Consider the following 13,930-nt stretch of genomic DNA (forward strand, 5'->3'; position numbering starts at 1 on the left):
TGGACAAAAAAGGATGAAAATATGCTATTCCTACTGCATTTTCAAAAAGCCTTTGATAATGTCCCTCACCAAAGGCTCTTAAGCAAATTAAGCAGTCACAGGATAAGAGGGAAAGTCCAATGAACCAGTAACAGCTTAAAAATCATGAAACAAAGGGTAGGAATAACTGGTCGGTTTTCACATTGGAGAGAAGTAAATAGTGTCCTTCAGGGATCCATTCTGGGACCAGTACAGTTCAACATATTCCTAAATGATCTGTAAAAGGGGATAAACAGCAAACTGGCAAAGTTTGCAGATGATGCAAAATTACTTAAGATTGTAACTCTTAGTTAAGTCCAAAGCAGACTGCAAAGGGATCTCATAAAAGTGGATGACTGGTGTCAGGGCTGTTACCCACTCTGGCACTCTGAGTGCAGAAGGTGGGGGCCCTCAAAAGACCTTAAATACCTTGCCTCTATAGGCTCTGCTTTAACAAAAAAGCACGCCACACACCAACTCCCTAGAGTCACAGATGCACTGGCTCTGAAAGATAGGTGGCCACCATTAAGACATTTTTTAAAGAACCCTGAACAAACAGGAAGGAACACTTGAATTCCTTCGCCAAGGGTACCCCAAGCTCTTTTGCCATGCGAGAACTTGAAAAAAGAAACAAAAAACCCCACAGAAAACAAACTCTCTCTGACTAGCCTAAGAAGTCAGATGACACACACACACACACACACACACACACACACACACACACACACACCTCCTGTTACCTTGCAAGACACAAGAATCAAATCATTGCCTTAAAGATGATTTTAGTAACAAAACAGAAAGATATACTTAATAAAGCAGTGGTCCCCAACCTTTACGGGCTCCCGGGCGCCCGGGGGCGGGGCCACACGCGTCGGGCGCCCGGGGGCGGGGCCGCGCGTCCTGGGGCACGCCAGGGCCGGGGCCGCCTGAGCCCCTTGTGCTGTGGGCCCGGGGCTGGCGCCGCCGCCCGAGCTGCGTGCCTGGGGCCGGCACTGGCGCCCGCATGTGCCCCGGGGCTGGGGCCGCCCGAGCGCCGCGCACCAGGCGCCGGTGAGTGTCGCGCGCCTGGGGCCGGCGCTTCCAGTCCGCCGCGCGCCGGGGGGCGGGGCCAACCCGGGTTGTCGGCGGGCGCCTACAAATGCCCCGGCGGGCGCCATGGCGCCCACGGGCACCACGTTGGGGACCACTGTAATAAAGCATACTTGGTTGTTAGGTGTACCGAGCAACTGAGAAAAGAACAGTTCAAAATAAAAAACAATCTCTTTGTGCTGTAGCTTCAAGATGGTGAGTGAGGAATGGAAGGCATATAGATTTACACAGAGAAGTTTAACCAAACAACCAAAACAAAGAAAAATACCCTGATCGCAACTAAATACACTAAAGATCCCTGCATGGTCCAGTCCACTTCCATGTCCCGAATTCCTTGGAGGCATAGTAGTTCTGCCAGGATTTAAATTCTCTATCCAAACTCCTGGCTTAAAAACACACACACAAAGCAGGCAAGGTATCTAAATACAATTCAAATTTCAGCACTGTGTCCCATTTGTTCCTCTGGCCCCCGTGAATACTCTTGCTAGCTACCTGAGTTTAACCCTTTAGTCACCGAGTGCTGGCCATCACAACAGGTCTACAAAATGACAGGTGAAACTCAATGTTGTCAATTGCAATGTAACACTAAAGGGTCAGGACAACCATAGGTGCTGCTGAGACTCCACTGAACTAGGGATGTTAATCTAAATTTAACTGGCTAATCGAACAGTCGATGAGATTTGCATAGACTATTTGATTAGTCGATAAGCTTAGTTACATGTAATATCTCACCCTCAAAATCAGCTATCATAAACGGTGTGGAGAAAAAATTAATAAGGAAGTGTTATTTACCATTTCACATAGCATAGGAGCTAGGGGTCATCCAACTATTAACACGCAGCAGGTTTAAAAAACAAACAAAAGGAAGTACTTTATACAACACACACAATCTGTGGAACTCTGCACCAGGGGGCCAAAAGCATAACCGGGGCCAATAAATAATTAGATGAGGTCACTGAGAATAGGTCCATCAATAGCTATTAGCCAAGATGGTCAGGGACAAAACCACATGTTCTACATAGGGATGTTCGAGTATAACCCATTAACCAACAAAGAAGGCTAAAGTAGTATGGATTGGATAAATGGACTGTAACATGGATAGAAAACTCACTAAATCATGAGGCTCAATGGGTGGTGATCAACCGCTCTCTGGTTGGCGGTTAGTATCAAGTGGAATACCCTAAGGGTTGGTCCTGGGGCCAGTTTTGTTCAACATCTTTATTAATTACCTAGATGAGGGGATGGATTGCACCCTCAGCAAGTTCACAGATGACACTAAGGTAGGGGGTGAGGTAAATACCTTGGAGGGTAAGGGCAGGGTCCAGAGTGACCTAGAAAAACTGGAGGACTGGGCCAAAAGCAATCTGATGAGATTCAGCAACCATAAAGTACAACAGAGTCCTGCACTTGGGTCTGAAGAATCCCAAGCACTGCTACAGACTGGGGACTGCTTGGCTTAAGCAGCGGTTCTGTAGAAAAAGACCTGTGGATTACAGTAGATGAGAAGCGGATATGGAGTTGTCAGTGTATCCTTGTAGCCAAGAAGGCAAATGGCATATTGGGGTGCATTAGTTGGGGCATTACCAGCAGATCTAAGGAAGTGATTATTCCCCTTTGTTCAGCACTGGTAAGGCCATATCTGGAATACTGCGTCCAATTCTGGGGCCACCATTACAGAAAGGATGTGGACGCATTGGAGAGAGTCCAGCACAGTGCAACAAAAATGATTAGGGGGCTGGAGCACATGACTTATTAGGAAAGGACGAGGGATCTGGCCTTATTTAATATACAGAAGAGAAGAGTAAGAGAGGATTTGATAGCAGCCTTCAACTACCTGAAGGAGGGGTTCCAAAGAGGATGGAGAGAAGCTGTTCTCAATGGTGAAAGGTGACAAAACAAGGAGCAAAGGGGGAGGTCTGGATTGGATATTAGGAAAAACTATTTCAATAGGAGGATGGTGAAGCACTGAATTGGTTATCTAGGGAGGTGGCGAAATCTCCATTCCTAGAGGTTTTTAAGTCCCAGATGATAAAGCCCTGGCTTGGATGATTTATTTGGGATTGGTCCTGCTTTTATAGCAGGGGGTTGGACTCGATGACCTCTCAGGGTTTATTCCAACCTTATGATTGTATGAATGTGCAACAGGTGATGGATCACTTGATGGATCACATTCCTTCTGAAAAAACTTAGTATTGGCCACTGTCAGAGAACAAGATACTGGGTTAGAGGGACCTTTGATCTGACCCAGTATGGCCACTCTTATGGAAGATTTGATTGGAATGCACGGACTAATACATGAATATTTCTGATTAATTAAAATAGGATTCTGAAAATGTAACTCTGGGGCAAGCTACCAGTTCAACAATTTCACAATGATCCAAGAGATATCTTCCACTATAAAAATGGAACAAGGGTATGCTGTGGATGGGCAACACAGTCCCCAGGGGAGGCAGCATCATGCATTTCTCTCAAGTAACCAACCTCTGCATTATTCAGAAACATTCATCCATGAGTTCTAGATGAACCCACATCCAAATATCCTTGGCTAGAAAGAATGGGACACAGGGCCTTGAGAATAGTAGTGAGAGAACAAGGATGAGTAAATAAGACAACTTTGGAAAGTTTAGAGAGGATCTGGGGGTAAAGAAAAATGTTGCCCTCTCTGCCTAATTTTTTTTTACCAGCAAGTTCATAAAATAAACACACCAAGGTAGTATTTATGCATTGCACAGTGCAAGTAATCTAATTAATACCAGTACTTACTTGAGAAAAGCTGCCATCTTTCTTTTCAAAGATTCTGAAGCATGTTCTAAGTTTATTGACCTTGAACAAACCTAGAATATTTAAGAGTTAAGTCATTAAGCATCACTAGAAAATTAAGAATTCCGTTTGGTTATAATACAGAGTTGTTACAGTTATTTCCACAATTTGTTTATGGCCTAGTAGCAATCAATGTCAGATACATTTCCTCGCCCTATAGAGGGAGGCAAACCATTTATTTAATACAGCCATCCTCCAAATACTGCTGTCATAGTGGGATCCCTGTATACAAAAGGGGCAATTATGGCTGCAATGTGATTGATTACATGCTGCTTCTGATACTCAATTCCTTTTTTGAGCTTCAAGGTTAGGTCTGCAAGAGCCAAATATGACAATTACATCATCATCATCTATACTGCTTTCACCACAAAAGCAAGCATCTAGCAAATTGCCAAACAACTACTACTTGACAATCAATTCCACTTAAGTGGATTATTAATAAAAGTGAAATATTTAGAGGAGTCAGATCTCTAGGTACAATACACGTGTAATACTAATATTAACAAAAATTGAAGCTACTTGCGGGAGGATTTTAAAAGAAATTTTGCATGCTTAACCATTAATTTAATCATTATCTTACATTAGTTTGAAAAAGATGACTGATTTGGGAGAATGAACAATTCTAATTTTAGCTTCTACTTTTAAAGATGACATTTTGGGTTAACTGAAGTTTTAAATACTTGTAAAAATACAGGGTTATATACTGAATATCCCAAATGTAAGAGGAGCATTTCATGTAAGATTAAAAAAACCTTCAAGTATCTGGACTACCAACTCATTCTCTATGAAATACTACAGCACGCATTATACTGGACAGGGCACAAGTACCGCATGTCAAAACCAACAGAGAACACCACTAGGAAAAAGAGAGACTAAGGGGACAAGGTAGGTGAGTTTAAAAAAATGGTTTTACAGTAAAGAAGCAGCTCCCCCCTCCTCCCCCCCCAAAAAAACCCCCAACAACCCTCTCTTAACAAGGGAACAGAAACTCATTTCCTTAATTCCCTGAACTAAACGAAGATTCCATGCTGGTTTTGCAACCACTGGCATCGTGTTTGCCACGTCAGAAAATACAGTGGAAGCTAGTTGGCTGTCACTTCAACATTCTTTAAAAATAGCTAAGCTTGGATGTCTTCTCTCAATATGTACTTGTAGGAACCTACAAGTCACTTTTGTAAGATGTTCTACAGCATTCAATTCTTGCTCCCCCAGAAGTCATGTCCTCAATTTAAGACGACAATAGTTTCCAAAAAGAGTATGGTGCAATGAAGACACCTCCCTTAGCCCTGCCCAGCTCCAAGGAAGAAAGAGTGCACAATCTCAACTTTCCTCACCTCCCCCTACTAACCCAAAGCGGTATGTGAAGAGCTGCTCTTCAACATTATGAAGGGATCTTCTATTCCTCCAACTTTTCTACTATCCTCTATTGGAAGTACAAAGGACCCCCACACCAATTCCATTATTCTTTCCAGGGCCAGGCCAAGGGGTTTGGCACACCCATACTCAATATAGAAAAAATAGAAGTCTAGAATAAAATTGTACCTTTATTTACTTAGCTTCTGAAATGAACAAAAAATAAACTATTTTCCCCTACTTTTCATTACCCTATTCAATTTAATTGTGTTAGCATTAAACTGCCAGTAGCTGACACTTTAATGTTTTAACCATTTTGAGTTGTACACAGTGTTTCTGGTCAGCCCTATAGACAGATGTAATTTGAAATACAACTGTCTTCCTTCCAAAGGAACTGGTTTTTGAAAAGCTATAAAAACCTTTATTCCTTGATACTGAATAAAGAGTATGTTTAATTTATAACTCTTTTTTGCAAAGGCACAAAAAGAGAAAGTTACTCACCTTGATGCAGTGACGATGGTTCTTCGAGATGTGTCCCCCTGTGGGTGCTCTGCTGTAGGCGTCGGGCTTGTCCCGGCGCCACAGCTCAAAGTATTCAGTAGTCAGCCAGACTGCGCATGTGCAGTCAGCGTCTCGCAACATTTGCACCCTTTCTCTCATGCGCACAGTCCAACTCCCGCCAGTTCCTCTCGTTCCGGATACTCGGGTGGACAAGACAATTACCAAGAGAGTGAGACTCCGAGGCGGGGAGGAAAGTAGGTAGTGGAGCACCCACGGGGGGACACATCCCGAAGAACCATCGTTATTGCACCAAGGTTAGTAACTTCCTCTTTTTCAAGTAGTGTCCCTGTGAGTGCTCCACTGTAGGTGACTTTGTAGCAGTGGTCGAGAGCTCTTAAATGGTGGATCTCAGAGTCATGGTCTAAATCACGGTGCTTTCCACAGCCGAGGCCACCGCTGAATCTGTCCCTCAATGATGTAGTATGGCATAATGCTTCATAAAGGTGCCATTAGAAGACCACAAAATTGAGCGGCAGATGTCCGAAGAGGAACTCCCTTCCGGAATGCTATGAATGTGGACATGGCTCTGATGGATTGGGCCCTAGGTGTTGGAAGTGGTTTGTTGCGGATAGCGTAACATCTCTAAATGCAGGCAACTATGAGGTTCAAGATGCTTTCAGCAGATTTCTCTAAAGGATACTCACTATCCTCTCGAGATACCAGAAGTCGTTGGGACTTCCTAAATTCCTGAGTCCTCTGAATGTAAAAGGCTAGTGCTCTGCGAATATCAAAGGTGTGCAGTAGTGTCTCTTGAATGGAAGTATGAGGTAAACTTAAAAAACAACAAATGGTCTGGTAGCACTTTATAGAATAACAAAATATGTAGATGGTATCATGAGCTTTCGTGGGTACAGCCCACTTTGTCAGATGACTGGCGGAATGAGGCTTAGGGAAAAATACTGGAAGAACGATAGGTTCTTTAATATGAAACTGAGAACAGACTTTAGGAATTAAGGTTGGGTGTGGTCGTAATATTACACTGTGCTTGTTAAAAACTGTGTATGATGGTACTGCCATCAGAGCTGCCAGTTTGCTGACCCTACGGGCTGAAGTAATTGCCAACAGAAAAATAATCTTCATTGTAATCATTGGAAGAGGTATTGTTGCCAATGGCTCGAAAGGTGGTTTAGTGAGGGTGTCCTGAACTAGATCCAAGTCCCATAGAGGTGTTGGAGGCCTGTGGGGAGGGTTGAGGTTGGTTAACCCTTTGAGGAAGTGCTTGGTGGTAGGGTGCAAGAATATAGACGTGCCATCCACAGGCTGACGGAAGGCAATAATAGCTGCCAAGTGCACTTCTAGATGCTATAGCTAACCCAGAGTGGTGTAAAGGACAGGATATATTCAAGGATTTCATGGAGAGGTACCATATATGGATTTACCTGTTTGTTAGTGCACCAGGAGAAAAATCTGCGCCACTTATGTGTGTAGAGTATCAGAGGGGTAGCCGTGTTAGTCTGAATCTGCAAAAGCGACGAGGAGTCCTGTGGCACCTTATAGACTAACTGAAGTGTAGGAGCATAAGCTTTCGTGGGCAAAGACCCACTTCGTCACATGCATCTGACGAAGTGGGTCTTTGCCCACAAAAGCTTATGCTCCTACACTTCAGTTAGTCTATAAGGTGCCACAGGACTCCTCGTCGCTTATGTGTGTAGGTTGTTCTTGTCACATCCCTCCTGCTGTAAATTAGGATTTGAGAAGCAGAGGTTCTCGGCATCGAAGAACCAGCAAGGAGCCATGCTGTCAAGCAGAGAACCCGACAGTCGGCTTGCTAGGGTGTTTCAGCCCTCCCGACCTCCCAGCTCCCACCATTCCGCGCAGCTACGCACCTGTGTTGTTGCTCAGTGAGTAGCTGCTCCTCAAATGAGGAAATCTATGTAAATGTACTGCGCAGGCGCGCAGTTCAGAGAGGGCTCAAGAGCTACTGTTAGAGGCCCTGAGATCTCCCGGTAGATCATGATCTACTGGTTGGTGACCACGGCACTAGTCCAAGAGGCGAATGGCCTCTGTGCAAAGGAAGCAGAATAGGGCCCCCTACGGCAGTTGATATAGTACATCATGGTGATGTTGTCTGTGAGGATTCTGGTCGTGGTACTGAAGATATGTATTCTGAAATGACTGCAGGCATTGAGGACAGCCCTGAGATCCAGGATGTTGATATGAAGGGTTGCCTCCCGTGGTGTCCAACATCCTTGAATGGACCGATCGTTCATATGAGCACCCCAGCCAATCAGAGGCATCCATTGTGATTTGAACCAACAGCTCAGGCTGGTGAAATGGGACTCCCGCAAGGAGATTGTATGGACTGGTCCATCACTCTAGGAAAGATATTAAGCAGATGTTGGGAGTGACTCATTTGTCAACGTGGTGCCTTATGGGAACATACACAGACACCATCCATTGTTGCAGGCACCGAAAATGCAGCCTTGCATGATGGACCATATATGCTGTGGCTGCCGTATGGCCCATGAGCTGTAGGCACATGAGGACAGAGACTGTAGGGCTTAAAGTAAGTATCACAACCAGATCGTGTATCGTCTGGTACCTCTGTGTAGGTAAACAGGCTCTCGCCATCATGGAGTCCAAACGTGCTCCTATAAATTTAGGTTTTGAGTTTGCTCTAGTGTTGATTTCTGGTTGTTTATAATCAGACCTAGGGACTCGGATGTCTCTCTCGCTGTCACAACCATGTGGGAGGTTCCAGCTTTGGTTGGACCCTTCAAAAGGCAGTCGTTGAGATAGGGGAAGATTACTATGCCCTGTTGGTGGAGGTGCACAGAGTCTTCTCCAAAATGCCCACAGTGGTAGCTAAGTGCTGAAGAGAGTCCAAAAGGTATAACTCGATATTGCAAGTGGTCTCCCCCAACTATGAAGTAGAGAAACCTTCTGTGGGCAGGATGGATCATCACATGAAAATATGCGTCCTGAAGGTCGAGGGCTGCAAACCAATTACAGTTGCAAGAGTCACCATTTTGAAACGCTGTTTTTGCAGGTAACAGTTGAGTTTTCGAAGATCGAGTATGGGTCTTCAACCATTTTTTTCCTGGGTGAGGAAGTAATTGGAATACAAGCCTCTACCTCTGAACTCGCATGGTACCCTTTCCACTACTCCGATGGTAAGGAGGCGGTGGACTTCTTGATGTAATTGGTACTCATGAGAATGGTCCCTGAAGAGGGACGGGAAAGGTTGGAGGTTCTGATGTGAATGGAATGGTGTAACCTATCAAAACGATCTCGAGAACCTATGGTCGGTGGCGATGCTGATCCAATGTTGGTAAAAAGGTTTGAGCCAGTCATGGAAAATGGCAACTGCAGGATTGGGTTGGTGTTTGGTGCAGGGGGGTTGCGAGCCCTCGACCAAGTTGTCAAATGTTCTGCTTGTTAGCAGGCTGAGTAGAGGGGAGGTTGTTTTGGGTGTGCCTCTTTTGGGGGTCTTGTCTCTAACTGGTGCTGGTCGAATGAACGTTGATTGTATCTCGGCTAGGAGAAGTCATAACGTCTTGGGAATGGCATGTATTTCTTGCAACGGAATGGGGACATGTACATCTCCAGGGTCCAGAGAGTGGTCCTCGAGTCCGTGCTCAAGCGGAGGACCTCATCTGTCTTTTCAGCAAACAGCTTTTGTTTGTCAACTGGGAGGTCCTTAGTCTGAAGCTTACGCAGAACGCCAGTGGTTTGAAGCCATGAGGACCGCCTCATAACTATAGCAGTGGCTGTGGAATGAGCCACCATGTCTGCCACATCTAATGTAATTTGCAGTCCAGTTCTGGCGGAGGCGTATGCCTCCTGGACAATGGATTTTAAAATAAGCCTTTTTGCATTGAGCAGATGTTCCATTAATGTCATGAGTTTAGCATAGTTGTTGAAGTCATGATCTGACAGCAGCGTTGCATAATTGGCAATGCATAATATAAGCGTTGAGGAAGAATGTATCTTCCTGCCAAAAAGGTTCATATGCTTACTATCTTTCTCCACTGCAACATTCTTATATTGTGGATTTTTGCCCTCTGATGGGTTGCATTCACGACCAGGGAATTCAGTAGTGGGTGTGAGAACAAAAACTCTGAACCCTTGGTTGGGACAAAATATTTTTTGTTAGCCCTCTTATTTGTAGAGGGTGCAGAGGCCAGGGTCTGCCAGATTTCCTTGGCGGACTCCATAATTGCTTCAAATCGGCAGCACTATTTTTGCATGCTGGGATGGTTGTAAATTCTTAAGGAGATGATACTGTTTCTCCTGGACTTCTGTAAACTGGACTTCCTGGCTAGCAGCCACTCTTTTAAACAGTTCTTGAAACTGCTTGAGGTCGTCCAGGGGAGATGTATCCCCAGGGATGACGGCCTCATCCGGTGAAGAGGAGGATTGGTCCATGGGTGATGTATCCAGTTGTTGCTCCTCTGGTTCAGAAAGTTTACCTTCCTCTGACTCCGATTGGTGTGGTGGGGAGGAAGGCATATGAGGTTGGCTGCGTTGTGCAGGGATAGTCAGGGGATGATTCGTGATGTGTATGCCACGATCGGTAGCAACAGGGGACCAATGTCTTGAGGTATAGTAATACTGGCATTGGTCGTTTGACTGGTATGGTCAGTCATAATACTACAGTATCATGATCATCATAGGATGTCTTGGTGACACCTGTCAAGAGAAATATGCACTTCTGTGTTCCTCCCAGTGCACATCACGGACCGATGTAGTTGGAGTGTGAAGTGTCATCGAGCCTCTCAATGAAGGGGGAGGTGAGAGACATAGGTCTTGGGTGAACGCTGCAGTGCAATGCAAGTTCTGGTGTCGATGGTAGAGGCAAGGAAGACCTGTAGCATAGTAGCAGTGATCTCAGTGCTGGTACTGAAGGAGACAGAGACTGTGAGGTCGGTGAAGGGCTAGGACTGAGTGGTCTATGCGACTTTGCTTGTGCCTTTCTCAGTTCTGAAGGTGTATCTGGTATGTCCAGTGCCGGGGAAAGGCCAGGTGCTCGTGTCGGCACAGCCGGTGGTGTCAGTGCTGTGGGTTGTGGCGCCGATGTGCACATAGCCAGTGTGGCTGGCTGCCACTGCGGCTGGCTGCCACTGCCAGCGATATCTTTGGTGCTGGGTGCCCGGGATCCTGTTCTGTCGTTGGCACCGACGGTGGTCAGTGCTGGTTCTTTGAGTCGAAGAGTTACCAGGGACGTGGCGAAGCAGAGCCAGAGGTATCTGGCTTATCTGTGGTGCTGATCCTGCTCACCGGTACCAGTAGCAAGGAGCATGCTGGAGAAGAACGCTTTTTTGATATAGACCCCACTGTTGGGGAGAACCTATGAAGAAGCCTTAGGAGATGCTGAAGGAGCCTTGAGTGGAACATTGTCCACAGGCTGCTTTATCAAACAGGAGCATGCATAACCGCATCTCCCTATCTCGATGAGCTAGAGCCGTGAGCTTAGAACAATACAGACACTTCTGATGCACATGGGCCTCTCCCAGGCATCTGATACATGTCGAATGGCCATCCAACACTGGCATGGCCTCAAGACATGTTGCATTTTTAAAAACCCAGCACTGTAGGAAGGAAACTATCCTGAGTGAGTTCATTCCTTCCTTTTACCTCAGAAAAATGGCAAATTTTATTTATTTTTTTTAAAACATGATTAACTATATCTAACTATTATGGTAAGAACTATGAACAGGAACAGTAAACTAACAGAAGTCTTAATTCCATGATCAACAGTTGAGGAGAAGAGCTCGCTCCATCTGCAATCCAGAGTGGCAACGAAGGAACTGGTGGGAGTTGGACCGCGCACACAAGAAAGGGCATGAATGTTGCAAGACGCTGACTGCGCATGCACGGTCCGGCTAACTACTGCTATTGAAGACTCCGATCTGCGGTGCCGAGATGAGCCCAAAACCTACAGTGGAACACCCACGGGGACACTATTTGAAGAAGCAGCAAAGTTTTAAAAGTTTACACAAATCGATGACCCAGTGCAAATTGGGCAATAAAATTGCTCGTGACAAAGTTTTGAAGCTATTTCATACTCTTATCAAGATGGTAGCCAATGAAACAAGTCTCTCAGCATGGAAGAATTTTAACTTTGAAAAGCTACGCTTCCCATGAGCAACAAAAAATGGAAGCATCAAGAAAATTCAAAGAGCAATGAAGAAGTTTGAAAAGCTGTCTGTTAGTCTGTGTTCAGAAACAAACTTCAGTACATCTTGAGGTGTAAGAGGTCTTGGAATTACTCATGAAATAGGCTTCAGGTCACTGCACAACTCTACTGCTTCAATATCTTTTGAATTTCCACTATGTAATGCAGACTAGCTTCAAGCAATGTTCTAATACAGAGGTAGGCAATTTTTGAAAAGGGGGGGAGGGGATGGGGAGGCACTTCAAAAAATGTTTGAATGCTTGGTTGTGGGACACTTTGGAAGGGGCAGGGCCTCGGGCAGAAGGGGTGAGGGCCTTTAAATAGCAGGAGTTGAAAGGGCTCACACCTCCCCTGTGATCATGTTGAGGAGAGGAAGCTGCGAGTGCTTTCAACTCCTGCTATTTAAAGGGCTTGCTGCACCCAGACTTGCAGCTAGCACTTTGCCTGGGAGCCAGAGATGCGTGAGCCCTTTCAACTGCTTCTATTTAAAGGGCTTATGCCTTCCCCACAGCTGCCATTGCCTGGCAGCTGTGGGGAAGGCACAAGACTTTTAAATAGAAGTAGTTGAAAGGGCTCACACATTCCTGGAAACAGGCTAACAATGGGGCCAGGAGCTACAAGCCCTTTCAACTGCTTCTATTTAAAAGGCTCACACTAGCCCTTTAAATAGAAGCAGTTGAAAGGGCTCGCCACATCCCCAGTGCCACAAGCATATTGTCTGGGAGCCGACACTCACAAGCCTTTTCAACTGCTTCTATTTAAAGGACTCATTCCTTCCCCGTGGCTGCCGTTGAACTCGAGGAAAAAACCATGTGTTGCACCAGATCAAAGAAACTATTTGCCTCCAAACAGCTGGCAGCATCACTGACAACCAAATTCAGGACACGTGTACTGCACTGAACAAAACACGCCCAAGAGTAATTTCTATTATTTTTTGTACACCACTGTCTTTAACCTTCATATTAGTCCGATTGCTATTATAATAGCCTTGGCCACATAGGTTCTCAACAGATGACATGCCTTCGAACTCTCAGGCTGTGTCTACACTGGGCCACTTATTCTGGAAAAGCAGTCGCTCTTCCGGAATAAGCTGCGAGCTATCTACACTGGCCGCTTGCTTTTCCAGAAAAGCAATGATGATCTAATGTAAAATCGTCATTATTTTACTGGAAAAACTATGCGGCTCCCGTTCGGGCAAAAGTCCTTTTCCGGAAAAACTGTTCCGGAAAAGGGCCAGTGTAGACAGCACAGTAGTCTTTTCCGCAAAAGAGCCACGATCGCGAAAATGACAATTGGGGCTTTTTTGTGGAAAAGCGCTTCTACATGGGCACGGACGCTTTTCCTGAAAAGCATCCTGCCAATGTAGACGCGCTTTTCCGGAAATACTTATAACGGAAAAACTGTTCCGTTTTAAGCATTTCCGGAAAAGGGTGCCAGTGTAGACATAGCATCATAGAATACATTCAGCCATAAAATCAACGGTACAACCCCCCCCAAAAAAAATGTTCCGTGAGGATAATGCTGAAGTGATCCTTAACTGCAGATGATCTACATGACATGACGCACTGTTTTACAAGTACAATTTTTTATAATTTTGTTTAAGAGGTTACTTTTTTTTAAATTAGAGAAACAACATTCACTTTGGTCTAATTTAATGTTCCTTAAAGCCTGGCACCCTAGCCAGCCTCCTAGTTCACTTATATGGTTGGGCCGGCTCAGATTCTTCCCAACCTGTAGAGGAGACCTGGAACAGAGCCTCTAGTTCTCGTTGCTCTGTGGGTCCTGGGGACACACCCCATCGTTCATTGCAAAAATCTGAGGGAGGGGAAGACATCTTCCTTGATGTACCCACTTAGTGCTCCAGTTAGGAAGGAACAACCAGTTCCATACATACAAGATGGGAAGCGACTGTCTAGGAAGGAGCATGGTGGAAAAGGATCTAGGGGTCATAGTGGACCACAAGTTGAATAT

At 45.3% G+C, this 13,930-nt stretch overlaps 1 protein-coding gene across 2 annotated transcripts in view; it reads right to left on the minus strand.

The window, feature by feature from the left end:
* The window catches only part of INTS8 (integrator complex subunit 8), an 83,381-nt gene that overhangs the window by 42,066 nt on the left and 27,385 nt on the right, over positions 1-13,930 (minus strand). For both annotated transcript variants that reach the window (XR_016348700.1, XM_075920360.2), the window contains exon 11: positions 3,871-3,941. Coding sequence is in view for 1 of the 2 variants with exons in the window: in XM_075920360.2 (XP_075776475.1) it covers positions 3,871-3,941 (71 nt within the window). In the remaining variant the exon portion in view is untranslated. The remainder of the gene's footprint in view (positions 1-3,870; positions 3,942-13,930) is intronic.

The sequence above is a fragment of the Pelodiscus sinensis genome, chromosome 2, assembly GCF_052426305.1.
Source record: "Pelodiscus sinensis isolate ZL-2025 chromosome 2, ASM5242630v1, whole genome shotgun sequence".
Classification (NCBI taxonomy): Eukaryota; Metazoa; Chordata; order Testudines; family Trionychidae; genus Pelodiscus; species Pelodiscus sinensis.